The following is a 13486-nucleotide window of genomic DNA, read 5'->3' as shown; positions in this document are numbered from 1 at the left end:
AGCTACCAAGGTTAAATTTCTTTAATTCTGTTGATGCACTTTCTCAGGACGACTTTACAATTTTTGTGACCATGTTAGCTCTTTGAGCAGTTTCCCAGCAGCAGCCAAACCATCAGTGTTCCTACCTGTGCAATGCCTCACTGTAGCACTGTAATCCTGCGCTCACACGTGCCACTTCAAAATCCACCAGCAGCTAATCCTAAATTTAAAATGATTTCACAAGCAATTATCCACAGAAGCACTGTGTCGGGAAGCTATTTTTTAAATAACTTGCTAGATTTCTTTACAATAACCCAGAAAAAAGTGAACTTTTAAACTTGGGGTCATCTAGCACAGTGTAAAATCCTGCAACACATGTACCCAGGCTCAGGCCCTAGAAACTGAATAAAAGCTGAATGAAATGTGATATTATTGGTTAAAGTGATAAAACAGTGTAGAGGGTCTGGAACCTTCTGGTGCAGGTCTACCACTTCCTCGCTGTCTGACCTCCTTTGATCCTTAATTGGCTCCACCTTAAGCCCTAACCCCTCTGCACCAAACAGAGAGCTCCTGTGCCACCAGCCATCTTGCGGTGTCAGCGTGGAGCTGAGAGCGCCTAGATCTCCTGAGGAAATAGGATTAGCAAACCCTCGATCTTCTCTCAAGTCAGAACTGAAAAAGCCATTTTCAGAAGTTAAATTCAAATTGTAACTTGTGGATTTCATAAACTAAAAAAAAGTGTTGTTTTGATTTATTTGAAAAACACATGTCATACCAGAGAATAAGAAGCAAAGTAAAAATAAATGGGATGGAGAGCAAGAAATCTAATGTAATATGAACTTGGATTGATGGGGAAGGGTTGAGACTTTTCAAAAGTGTGTTATTGTTATAACCAGTCTGAAACTCAGTTTCAGCAATCAAATCCTGATTAATCTGTCAGTGAAAAATCAAAAGTATTGCAGCTTTGGCCGAAAATGTTGTGTTCATGAAGGATTATAGTGCTCACTGAAAGAAGCCGATGCAGGAAATAGGTTTACAAGTCCTTTAAAGTTCATAGTTTACCAGGAAGTAAAACTGGAACTGGAACAATAAAATTCCATTTGGCTTTTATTGCTAAATCTCCATATTTCATGGAGTGAAAGGCTGGCTAATCAAATATAAATACATTTCAAATCTCATGATCTTCATAAATCTAAAGAAAGTCGCCTTTCAGCTGGTTGTGAGTTACAAAATGCTGAAAAAAAAATGCTTTCTGAAAATAAAAATAGGTTCTCCATTTCATAATTCTATCTAAACTACACATTTTTTCCCAATTCAACCCTTTGCTTGATTTTTTCGTGTCATAGTACCATTGTTTTAACTGTCACTGTTCTCCTGCACCTGCTCCTCTGCTCATTTTACACTCCTGCATCCTTGCACTGCACAGCTGGCACCACTGCAACTCCAGTGACTTTCAGCCCTCCATCTGTGCATTTGTTTTCCCTCCAGGTTGTTGCAAACATCAGCTCTCGCCCATTAGATGCAATAGGCTGACTGTCTGTGCAATGCAGTGCTGCTGTTCCCCTCCCCTGACCAACCCCACCATGTAAAACAGCAACCCAGCCATGGAGACCTCTGCCAGTGCTGCCAGTTGCAAGCCAGCAACATCTCGCACTCAGATTAGCCATAGACTTAAATCTGACCTATTCTCTGCTGCATTGAGCTCTGCCTTCCCCTTTCATCACTGACTCCATACTTCCTCTTTACTCCTCACGCAACACTCCTCTCTCTTGAAACTCGTGTTGTCTGTCTCTGAACACCTCAACCTGGATCCAGTGAATCCTGTCATACAACCAGAATAACAGTGGAAGTCTCTGAAGTTCGTCCTCTCAGTGTGGTGTGCTGCTGTACGATTATCTAATTCCACAGCTCAAAAGTAATAAAGGATGCTGTATTAAAGGCTAAGCTGCTCATCTAATCTTCTCTCACTAATCTCCACCCCTCACTGAATACAGGCACTCCGGCTTTCACAGATGGAATGAGCAATGTTAACTCAGTAAGTGACTGAATAGAAGAAAAGCACTGTTTGTACTTTCATGTGATAGTAAAGGTGGAATAATCTCCTTTCAGTTGTGGACGCAGGAAGAGAAACAAATGAGAAATGAATAAATGTGCTGCCACCATGCAAGTCCCCATAAGGTAAATCATTATATTTTAGGGTGAAGATGTGGGTTAAGGTTAAGGTAAGGGTTAGGCAGGTAGTGGTTATGGTTAGGGCAAGTGTCCACGAAATGAATGCAAGTCTATGTAATGTCCCCAAAAGTGGTGAAAGCCTAACATGTGTGTGTGTATGTGTATGTGTATGTGTGTGTGACGTCACAGCCCTCGTGTGCTTTTAATATCCCAGGATTTCTGCATCTCAGCCAATATCCTGCTTAAAATGGACCCTGAAATCTGTCTTTTTGAGTTGTGTAACAGTTTGTGTTTTTTGATGCCAAAAAGCAAAAACAGAGAGCTGCCTGCCTTCTGCAGTGACATCCTGAACACACACACCGCCAAATTTAACAGCATAACAGATACGACTCCAGTGAATCACACACCATTATTAAAGCCATAATGTCACATTTGTGCAGCTTAGTGCTGAATTTTTACCAAATTAACACCATTCACCACCCAGATTCAGAAAAAATAGGATCTTATTGTTGGATTTATTGTAGTTATTAATACTTTACAGAAATAGATAAGTAGAGACACTCTATTTCTGAGGCTTTCACTTTATATTGTATCAGTCTTATTCATACTGTGCCTATCCTTAAAAAGGTCAAAATCACACGGTCACCTGAAAGCGGTCATGTCCACTAATTGAATTAACTTCACCCTATTAGTAAGTTAGGCCCATCCTCCTAGAAGTAAATTTAGCAACAGAATAAGATTGAGAAGCAACTATTTGCAAACTTAACATAGCATTCCCCTTTATTTGACACAAGAACTCAGCATGAACGCTTGGCCCTCCTCCTCACTTATACTGTGTAACATATTGTCTTTAAGACATGATTTTGACTGGATGTGTCTTTTGCTGGAGTCAAAGACACAACACTGTTCATGGCCAAACATGAACTCATTTTACATTTGTATTATTTTACGGTGAATGTGGTCACAAGCTCCTCATAACTCTGGTTGTTGAAGCAGGTAATGATCCTACATAAAAAAACAAATGAAACAGCTGATAACTGAGTGTGGTAGAAGGTAAATAGTCATGATGCTAACTTGGCACAAATCCAGAGGGAAAATTAACAAGTGAAGGCTGTCCCACTGAGAGTCCCAGGCTCCGAGAGAAGTAAATACATCCAGATTGGCCTTGATCGCTTCTTAGGTATGTTTCCAGTCAGACGTGGAAAATATGAAAAGTCTCAAAGCATAGTTTGCAAGTCTCTGCAAGTCAAACAATGTTGGTGGACTTGTGATAGTCACTGATTTTCATGAGTTCTTCCTGAAATTGTTGAACTTTTCCAATGCCCTTAAAAAGCAGATTGGGAAAAATGGTTCAGAGGTGACAAACAGGAGCTAAAGAAGCTCAACTATACAAGAAAACCAAAGCGAGGGGGAATAAGAGGAAACAGTGTTAAAAGCAGATGCTAGATGTGAAAAGTGTCTCGGATCCTCTCTGGTGCCTCATGCGTCACTCTCCTTTGGGATTGGATGATTGTAAGATGGACTACTGACGCTGTGGGAGGTGGGAAAGAATGACGGTATGTATGGGATGACGGACATCAGAGGGCTGGTCAGCGGGCTCTCACTTGGCGGACCCATGGGGATAATGACATCATCCTGGTCCCACACGTGGAAGGCGTTTGGATGGGAGTGGCTGAGGGCAGGTGGCAAGTGCAGAGGGCTGACTCCCTCCACCTCACTGTCTTTAGTCAGCTCCTCATCCATTGGGCCCAGCAAACAGTCTGTGGACGGATAAGAGAGGAGGGATGAGAACTCAGCGGTTTATCCCCACCAGCCCCATCCCAATCACCGCTTTCTTTCAAAGAAGTCCTTCAGATTTTCATTTCATTTAAGCTGTGTCACTGTTGAAGAGATCCCACTGACATCATGCTTAACTATTGCTGCATTTTGCTTCATCTCAAAGGGACATTGTGTTTTCAGCTTTTTAGAGCATTTGATATGGTGTCATAATAATATATATCAAGTTTATCTTATGAGGGGTATGATTCCCAGAATTCACATACAGATTTAAGGCAATTCAATACATGTAAAACAGCACTATAGCAAAATTAAAGAGTGCCTGATAACCTCTTCATAAAATTATAATATCTAAGACTTTACAATGAAACCACAGACATTTGCCTAACTGATACACATATTTTGGGGAGCTCATGACACCAAATAAGATGTGGTGAGAAATACATTTCCCTTCTATTAGAGGATATCTACTCCAGTACAGGATAATCAAACAACATTTGAATTAAACAGACATCACATTTATTGAATTCTGTCAAAATTCAGTCAGTGCAGATGTCTGGACGGCAGATGGTGGTTCAAATCACATTAATCAACATTTTTTTCTCTCTCTTTCTTGCCCTCTCTAGTCGCACCAACAAATATAGACTATACTGACAAACGTATAATGCTAGACAGCACAAAATGACAAAACTATTAAACTTATGCAGTGGTCATAAATACCTCTGGCATAATGCTTAGTTAAGGAGAGACAGCTACCTCTAATAGACTTGGGTACCTGTTATGTCAAGCAGGAGGTCTTTGATGAGGTGACCCACGATAGCATAAGCCACAGCGACAACCACCAGGGCTGCCACAACGAGGTAGAGAACAGATTTGGGTAGCTGGATGAGGTCCCTGGGAGGAGGTCTGTACTCTTTGTACAGAGGCTCAATATTATTTACCAAGTACTGGAATGAAAGTCCACCATTGTCTGTGTAGTTAAGGCTGTCCATGTTGCCAGTGAGAAGTTGTTATTTCATTATTTTCAAGGTGAAAATGATTGATTTATCCGCTTGCTCAGGTGTCACTCCCTAAAATGCAGAGAGGCAGAGTCAAAGTCTGCTACTTCAAAAGTAAAATGAATATTATATATCTAATAATTGATCAATTAACTAACTTTGACATAAGGCAAATGGAAGAGTGTAATGCAAACAGGTGCAAAGAGCCATTTGAACTTACCTTTTTATTTACTTTTGCAATATGAAAATAGGCCAGTGAATTAATTCACCCACCTGTCAAGTTTTTGCAGTCTCCACTTCAAACACATTTGGATGTGTGCAGCATGTCATCACTTTCATCATGTTGATCTCATCAGTTCATCCTCCACCAGACATCAGGACATGTCTGACCGCCTCTCTGCTGAGTGTGTTGTCCTCTGCGTGGAATAATCCAGACTGTGGGTGGTGACACAGATGGGCAGAGGGAGAGGCGAAGAGAGGGATTACACTTCCAATCACAGCAACGATCAATCAGCCCCTCATCCCATCCCCAGCCCATCCCTCTTAATCCATGACAGACTGAGGCAGTGCTTTCTCACCTGCAATGCCCACTCACATTATACACACATACACTAGTTACGCACACAAAATTATTATTATTGTTGTTTTTTAAATTACATACTAAATAAGTAAATAAACTGCCAACTGACTGGACAGACTGAAATTAAGTCCTGCCCCACTTCTGGATTTGACTGTAGTCAATATAATTTCTCATAGGTCTCTAAAGAATTAATTATAAATAGTAATTATTATTATTATCATAAATAATAAATAACACATTTATTATAAATAATAAATAACACTCTTAAAGGAGCTGTTATGGGGCTATATAATTTATTCATTTTTTAACAAGTCGTTTACATGTGACGGGATTTTTGCAGTGTTATAACCTGTGATGCTAATTTACTGAAACTTTATTCTTCCACCACTGCTAATCAAGGGAGACATCTCACATCTCATTTTAACCAGACTGAATAGAAGATAAATATGTTGTACAGTTTGTGATTTTAACAACGTACTATTCAAATAGAAACATATCAAATCATATGGCGGGATTTCCGCTTGTTTAACAATATAAACAGCAAAGAAACGAAAAGGAAACGACTAGCTAGCAAAAACAGTACGTTAGCACTTAGCCAGCTAACTAATGCTAGCTACTGAATGTACATACAGTAGGTTTACACACGCGTTTGTAGTAAATACAGATAGCTAATGTACACTCGTACACACACACCTGACGCGGTAAGTATGTATGTCTGAAGGTAATATTATTAGCATTTGTTTGCAATATACTATAACTGCATAACTATATTCAATATGTGGTTTGCAGGTGTGAAGCTAAAGCTAATGTTATATTTTACAGCAAAAGGAGTCAGCTAAAGGTTTCTGAAGCCATTTGGATATGAAAATTGAGCTAACTTTGTTCGCTAACTTCACATGTTAACGTGACTCATTATTATTTGGTCATTATTTTAGAAGAACAATGACATTACTTTTCAATTTAACAGGCGCGTTATTTCTTAATTTATTTAGATTTAGCCACCACAGAGTCAAACAGACGAAAATGGATTTCTTCTTTGACGACCGGCTCCCATCCACCTCACAGTCCACTGCCAAGAGCCTACATGAAGATTCACCCATGGTAAGTAATCATATCCTGCCAAAGACCCAGGAGTCCCCAAATATGGTGTCTTTAACATTGTGACAGAGCAATACTACTGAAAAAACTTGAAGATAGTGTGAACGAGTTACTGTTTGATGTGCAGCATGGTGTGTGTAGTGTGTTTTGTTTCAACCATAAATGGATGAATCAGTGGAAAAACACACACATCTTGCTCCCATGTTGTCCCAGATAACCGCCAATTTCCTCAACTTTTTTATTCTCTTAAGATTTAAAAAAAAAATTCATGGGTTCTGCTTTTTGGGGATCTGTGAAACCACACTTGTAGAGTAAATGTACATTGTGCACCTGGTGATGATGGAAGACATATAGCTGCTTATTTCTTTGTCCTCTGCAATAGACAGAAGACACAGACCACGATTCTTCAAGAGGGAAGTCCTCAAGTGTAAGCAGGACTGAGAGTCAGGAGCAAGACGCCAGGTACAGAGTTACCCATTCAGTCCAACACATTCACTGAAGTGATCATTCATGCAGCATCCATATTTACTGGAGCAGTGCTGTCACTTTGCCCAGGGCTGCCAGTCCTCTCTGTAGTTCAAACGTAGATGACATCAGCAGAAGAGTGGAGGATTTGGTCGAAAAGATTAACGACAGCCGCACCAGTGACCAGAACATGATGGACATCTTCGAGGAGAAGATGATGGAGAGGGTACAAAACTGTTCGCTATTATGATGTAGTCCACCACTTTGCACATACCTACCAAATATTTGTTTCATGCTTGACTCGAATGCATGAATTGTGGAGTAATACATGTACTTGTGTAGTTCACTGTGTGTCTTGTGCTGTCCCTGTCCACAAATGCTGTAATCGGGTCAATGGTCTGAATTTTTTTAACCCCATATTTTATTCCCAGGTGACGGAGTTGTGCCAGCAGATGAAGGAGCACATGTACAAGGTTTATGAAGAGAACAGTAATGAGATGCAGGTGAAGCTGCAGCAGTTGTCAAAGGTGCTGGAGAGCTGCAGTAAACTCAACAAGGAGCTCACGGAGGCCATCCAGGCGCTGGCAGGTCTCAGAGAGGGCCCGGCCCTTAGCCAGATGTCCAAACCCTGAAAAACCAGTTACTGTTCTGATGTCCACATTGTTTTGGACAAGTTCATGTGTTATTCTGAATCAGTTATTAATGTGTTCCTTGTTTAATATTATATTGGGTATTCAGAATAGTTCGCTTTTCTAAACAACTTCTGGTTTCCTCTTTTTCTAAGAATACACGGCTGAGTATGTCTTTGTTGTAGGAATAATAGTTCAGGCTACAGCTCATGATTTCAGTCAAAAACAAATCTGAGTCCATGTTTCATTTAAGTTTCACAATCTGTTGATTCAATAAATAAAACTGCAACTATCAACAACATAATAAACCAAGTTATTTGGCTGTCGGTTGTTAACATTTTATATTTGTTACCCATTACATTGCCCCATCGTAGTACTCTGTTTTGTTACCTACAGTAACTATTTAAATTACAACAGAGGATAATTTCGTTTGAATTTGGCACATCAATCACATCAATCAAAATCTCAGTGACACTCACTCATCTTCTCACTCAATCAAAGCCATTTATTTACATATTCAGTTATCACAAAATAAACCAAATATTATGCCACAACTTTTACATGAACTGCCCAATCAGTTCCTAAAGTACATTTCATGCATCTTCACTGTAAAAATGTCATGACTGTTGGACCCATTGTGTTGTTAGCTTGACCTTACATACTCACCAAAAATGCCAAACAGGCAGTGAGAACTGTCTCCTGTCAGTAATTTGAAAAAATATAAATCTAACCAGGTGTTATTAATTTGTTCCACCGGGTAAAGCTCCTCGTGGGAGGCAGATAAAGTCCACCTCATGTTTCTACACATACTGTATAACTGTGCCCAGTGAGGCTGTGTTTCTCGGGGGCCACTTATAGTACAGTACAAATCCACTTCAAGTCCATTTCAAGAAGATGGTGGAGAGCCTTTACTTGTCAACAGTGAAAGACTGCAGTCCAGTGATGGCTCTGCCCAGGATCAAGGCATGAATGTCATGAGTTCCTGCAAAGTATAATGAAAAAGCTTTAGAAACAAAGCTGCTTCTACATGAAGACATGCTAGATGTCAGTAAAACTCACTGCTGGGTGTTTTCCAAACCTCACTCAGACCTCTTTGGTCACATTTCTGAGTTCTTTAAAGTAATTCGTCAACATTTATAGATCAAAAGCGGACTAAGTTCTGAAAAACGTCTCCATCTCTCTGCACTGCTGACCTCTGGTGGTGTGAGTACATAACTGCAGCTTAAGTTTGAAGACCTTTCACTGCAATGCTCTCTTCTGATGGTACTTTTGAAAATGTTAAAAATGAAAACACTAGATGTGTCCTCTTGTGTGTGCCTACCCTCGTATGTGTTGACGGCCTCCAGGTTCATGACGTGGCGGATAATGTGGTACTCGTCTGCGATGCCATTTCCTCCCAGCATGTCTCTGGCCTGTCTGGCAATATCCAAAGCCTTGCCACAGCTGTTCCTCTTCAGCAGGGAGATCATCTCTGGTGCTGATCTGTTATGGGTAACATACACATTATAAAGGAACATTTTTTTTGTTCTTTTAGGTTTTATAAAAGAGAAGGACGAGAAGCTAACAGAGGCCAAAGCGAGAAGAAAGAGGAGACTCACTTCTTCTCATCAATAAGTCTTCCCAGGGTCAGACATGACTGCAGCCCGAGGGTGATCTCAGTCAGCATGTCAGCCATTTTCTTCTGCATCAGCTGGTTCCTGGCCAGTGGCACCCCGAACTGGATTCTGATTGGAGGGTAGAAAGACATGAAAACCAATCCTTTAAAAAAGCTGAGGCTGGCATAACACAAGGAGACAATCTGGATATACACAGTACGGTAATGATCACCTTGACTTTAGCGACAACGCGTACTGTAGATAGAATATCACGTACCTGTCCAGAGTGTACTGACGTGCAGCATGGAAGCAGAATTCAGCAGCTCCCAGAGCTCCCCATGCAATGCCATACCGGGCGTTGTTCAGACAGCCAAAGGGACCCTGGTCACAAAAGTCACCAACAAAACAAGATGTCAGCACGCTGTGACGTTGATGTAATATTAAAGTAAGACTAGTTGATCTACGAGAGCAGACACTTACAGCCAGACCAGAGACGTTGGGCAGTAGGTTTTCCTGGGGAACTTCCACTTCGTCCATCAAGATCATGCCAGTGGCGGATGCCCTTAGCGAGAACTTGCCCTCGATCTTGGGGGTGGCAAAACCCTTCATTCCACGCTCCAAGATGAAACCCCGCACCCTGCCATCCTCACACTTGGCCCACACCACCGCGATATCTGCCACTGGGGAATTTGTGATCCTATTAGAGGAAGAGAGCAACAAGAAGAAAAGATTTCAAACTTGTCTGACCCAAGTTTCCAGATTTAATTGACCTGAAATGCCGTCTCAAAGCAATCTAAAGCACAGATCTTTGTCCAGGTTTGGTGTCAGTGTTGTCATGTTTGTCCTGTTGTAGGAAAACGGAGAGCTTTGAGAAAACACTCCGTCTGTGCAGCCAGTGCTTCTTCTATCTGTCAGTCTACCTACCAGGTCTTGGCTCCACTGACGGTGAAGGTGCCACTGGACGGGTTGTATTTGGCCTTGGTCTCCATACTGCTGGGATCGCTGCCGTGGTTGGGCTCTGTCAAACCGAAGCAGCCCAGGATTTCTCCGCGAGCTGCAAGACAAATGAAAACACGAGGGACAATCTTGAGACCGTCCTTAGCAGTGTTTAAAATGTTGTGCGCTAATGTGGGAAAACGTCACTCTCACCGAGCCGGGGCAGGTATTTCTCCTTCTGGGCGTCTGTGCCATAAGCGTTGATCGGGTGCATGACCAGGGAAGACTGGACACTCATGACTGACCGGTACCCGCTGTCCACTCTCTCAACCTCTCTGGCAATCAAGCCGTACGCCACATAACTAGTGCCTGCACAGCCGTACCCTGCAGGGGAAAAAAAACACAGTGTAAAGTGATCCTAATCCAAACATGACAAGATGCACGCAGTGTTTTGAAGTAGCTGAAAGGACAAAATGACATAAAAACATATAGAAAGTGCAAAGATACATTAAAATACTTGAAATACTGCAGAACACAGATATCGTTCTGAAAACAAAGGCTCGTCTTCATATTCTGTGTGGTTCTGTTTACCTTTAATAGTTGGGCCCAAGACGCCTAACTCTCCCATCTCTGAGACAATCTCACGGTGGAAGTCTGTAGCGCCGTGCATGTCGGGAAAATGGAGAGTGACAATCAAATATTTAGCAGAAAATAAACCCTTTTTGCAACTTGAGAAGTGAGTCAAGAGCCAAAATCTGAAACCATGTTAGTCTAGATCACAAATGTCAAACTCGAGGCCTGCAGGCCGGTTGTGTCTTATCTTCGGCCCACATGATAATATCTAATTATTATTAGAGCTGGCCCACCGGTGCATTCCACACACCACTAGTACTACAATTCCCACAATGCAGTGCCAGTGCGTTGGCACGTCAATCAAAGGCCCGTGAGCGTGAGTCCCTGGCCTACTCCTTCATCAGCAGCCTGATGGACCTGTGGTCAATGTTCAGCTACCCTCTCCCCGAAAAATGGCTAAACGGACGGTGGACTTTGAAAACAGGGGTTTTCAAGGCAGGTGGGAGGCAGAGTATGTGTTTGCGGACATGAAGGACAAAGCTGTTTGTCTTCTGTGCAGAGACAGTGTGGCTGTCATGAAAGAATATAATGTAAGAAGACACTATGAAGCGAAACACTGTGACAGGTAAATTACCTGCTGCATAAAGAGCCAGAAGAAACAAATGCAACTGTTCTTTCTTGTATTTAATGTTTATTGTTGTTGTTTATGGATAAAAACGGTCTTATAAACTGTGTTAGTTCCAGGTTCAAGTATCTGGTTTAGAGTAGTGGGCATCAGAGAGCAGCACACTCAGGTCTAATATATGTTGACTTTATTTAGTTGCAGGTTCAGTATGTGCAATAAGGTCATTTCAGTCAGTTTTCAATAAACACTGAACCAGTCTGGCCCTCGACTTGGAATGATTTTTTTCATTTTGGCCCACTGTGTATTTGAGTTTGACGCCCCTGGTTTGATCATGAGCATAAACACCTTAAAGACAGGTTTAGCTCTGGTTATTTGATCTTAACACGTCAGTCTGTACAGTCTCACATTTGACTCCTCTGTGTGCTCCGATCGTGGACGTGCGCTTCGCTTACGTTCGTGTCTGTTGGCCATGAGGATGCGGGGCATGAGTTTCTCCTGGCAGTAGTCACGGAACGAGTCCCGGATCATGGTCTCCTCCTCTGTCAGCTGACCCTCGAGATCCAGGGCGTCCCGCCAGTTGAATGGCACCTTGGCTGAGTGTCAAAACATGTACACACACACACACAGCTGTTATGTCACTGCAACACGTGGCAACGGGACATGTGAAGACATCTGGACAGATCAGGTTCGAGCTTCACTTACGTGACTTTGCCGGCTTTTTGACTTCTTCAGCATCTGAAAGGTGAAAAGTGTTGAGTCCTGTGGATTTAACATTATCTTCCACACATTCACACAGCTTATTTCTGATTTCACCTGCTGTGTTTTTTCTTTTTGAACAAAAATGAAGACAGTGTTTCCTACATCAAGGGACTGAAGCATTTCTCTAAAGACTGTCACTCACAGCTCTCTCTGTGTATTTAGACAAAAGAATGAATAAAGAATATGAAATGTACCTTTTGGAGAGGTAGCAGCCGTGCCCTGGGCTCTGGACAAACTGACAGCAGCACATTTCTGGCTGTTTGAGAGCAGCCGGGTGACAGCACCTCTGAGAGCCATATGTAGACTGAACAGAGGGGGAAAGGAGATGAAATATATATTAAATATTTCACATTTATAAAGCACAGTCCCAGTTAAACTCCCTCTGGGACAATAAATCTAGACCTTATGACACACCGTTTATGTAATTAAAAGGCTGTGTGGTCAGACCAGTGAAAATGAGGCAAGTTTGCTTTAGTATGACACGCATTATAATTTCCTTTCTTACTTACGCTAAGTACTCTTTAGAAGGCTGGGAGCACACTTTTCTTTTTGTTATTACACTATTATCACTACATGCAGGACAGTCGGCAGGTGTTTGGGTGTTAGTTAGGTTTTCCCAGCTCCATGTTTGACATTTACCAGAACACACTTGTGAGCGCTCTTCACACACCCTCAGTTAACTTTTCCGTGCAACAGAGTAAACAAGAAGCTGCTACGCCTTCTTCAGGAGCTCTTGAGCTAAACATCCAGGTATACAGTACCTTTTTACGGTGGTTTTATCTGATGATCCGACGAGTCTCCGCGGCGGTGCGAGCGATCAATGTCGGTTAAGTAATGTTCCTCCCGGTGCAACGTCACAGGGATACGTAACTGTCAACGTGGGAGCTGTCGTCCTCCATGACAGGTGTGGCAAACGACGCCGGAGCGACGCACGACCTGCAGGCGTGCAGCGCGTGCACGCCCGCCTCTGCAGCCACCTGCAGACTGCCTTCATCACATGCACTGCGGAGTCTGCCTGCTGGAAATGCTCGCTCGCTTCCTGCACGTCACAGCCCTCTGCAGCGCTCTTCCACACTCAAAATGGCGTTTGTGGATCGCCGTGTGAGCGCAGTGTGAGGAGGGTGTGGCCCCCCGCCCTGCCTGCTCATTGGCTGGTAAAATAAGGAGCCATGTACAGAATGTGTGAGCGCCTGTACACAAGTTTGGTAAGTGACACTGCAGCTGGCGGTGGGGCCAGCTGACAGCCCCACACAGCAACAGTGATCATGTATATAATCTTCATGTTTGTGCCCTTGGTGTGC

General features: G+C 42.4%; 2 protein-coding genes across 3 annotated transcripts; both read right to left on the bottom strand.

The window, feature by feature from the left end:
* Window positions 1–2630: 2630 nt before the first annotated feature.
* Window positions 2631–5364, bottom strand: LOC139346226 (uncharacterized). Of its 2 annotated transcripts, XM_070985193.1 has the most exons (3): window positions 5199–5364; window positions 4703–4997; window positions 2631–3911 (listed from the first exon to the last, which is right to left on the bottom strand). In XM_070985193.1, the coding sequence occupies exons 2-3, from the start codon at window positions 4917–4919 to the stop codon at window positions 3631–3633; spliced, it is 498 nt and encodes a 165-aa protein (XP_070841294.1). In that variant the 5' UTR covers window positions 4920–4997; window positions 5199–5364; the 3' UTR covers window positions 2631–3630. The 2 variants fall into 2 exon arrangements, with proteins under 2 accessions (XP_070841294.1, XP_070841302.1); XM_070985201.1 differs by lacking the exon at window positions 5199–5364 and having other exon boundaries at window positions 3006–3911; window positions 4703–5031.
* A 2817-nt stretch (window positions 5365–8181) lies between these two features.
* Window positions 8182–13245, bottom strand: gcdha (glutaryl-CoA dehydrogenase a). The gene is made up of 12 exons (XM_070989023.1): window positions 12947–13245; window positions 12380–12489; window positions 12129–12161; window positions 11879–12019; window positions 10820–10882; window positions 10442–10612; window positions 10217–10346; window positions 9773–9989; window positions 9570–9673; window positions 9296–9421; window positions 9019–9179; window positions 8182–8679 (listed from the first exon to the last, which is right to left on the bottom strand). Exons 2-12 carry the CDS (start codon window positions 12480–12482, stop codon window positions 8606–8608), a joined length of 1323 nt encoding a protein of 440 aa, XP_070845124.1. The 5' UTR covers window positions 12483–12489; window positions 12947–13245; the 3' UTR covers window positions 8182–8605.
* Window positions 13246–13486: the final 241 nt, after the last annotated feature.

Source organism: Chaetodon trifascialis, chromosome 2, assembly GCF_039877785.1.
Source record: "Chaetodon trifascialis isolate fChaTrf1 chromosome 2, fChaTrf1.hap1, whole genome shotgun sequence".
Classification (NCBI taxonomy): Eukaryota; Metazoa; Chordata; class Actinopteri; order Chaetodontiformes; family Chaetodontidae; genus Chaetodon; species Chaetodon trifascialis.
The sequence above is the reverse complement of the archived record's forward strand: the minus strand, read 5'-3'. Positions and strand labels throughout refer to the sequence as shown.

Excerpts from the sequence above, each read along its gene's own strand:
- LOC139346226 (XM_070985193.1), bottom strand. The coding sequence starts at position 4,919 with ATGGACAGCCTTAACTACACAGACAATGGTGGACTTTCATTCCAGTAC. Across the intron at positions 3,912-4,702 it reads CCTCCTGCTTGACATAACAG|ACTGTTTGCTGGGCCCAATG; the intron begins GTACCCAAGTCT and ends ATCCGTCCACAG.
- gcdha (XM_070989023.1), bottom strand. The coding sequence starts at position 12,482 with ATGGCTCTCAGAGGTGCTGTCACCCGGCTGCTCTCAAACAGCCAGAAA. Across the intron at positions 12,020-12,128 it reads CAAAAAGCCGGCAAAGTCAC|CCAAGGTGCCATTCAACTGG; the intron begins GTAAGTGAAGCT and ends TTTGACACTCAG. Across the intron at positions 10,613-10,819 it reads CTTGGGCCCAACTATTAAAG|GGTACGGCTGTGCAGGCACT; the intron begins GTAAACAGAACC and ends TTTCCCCTGCAG.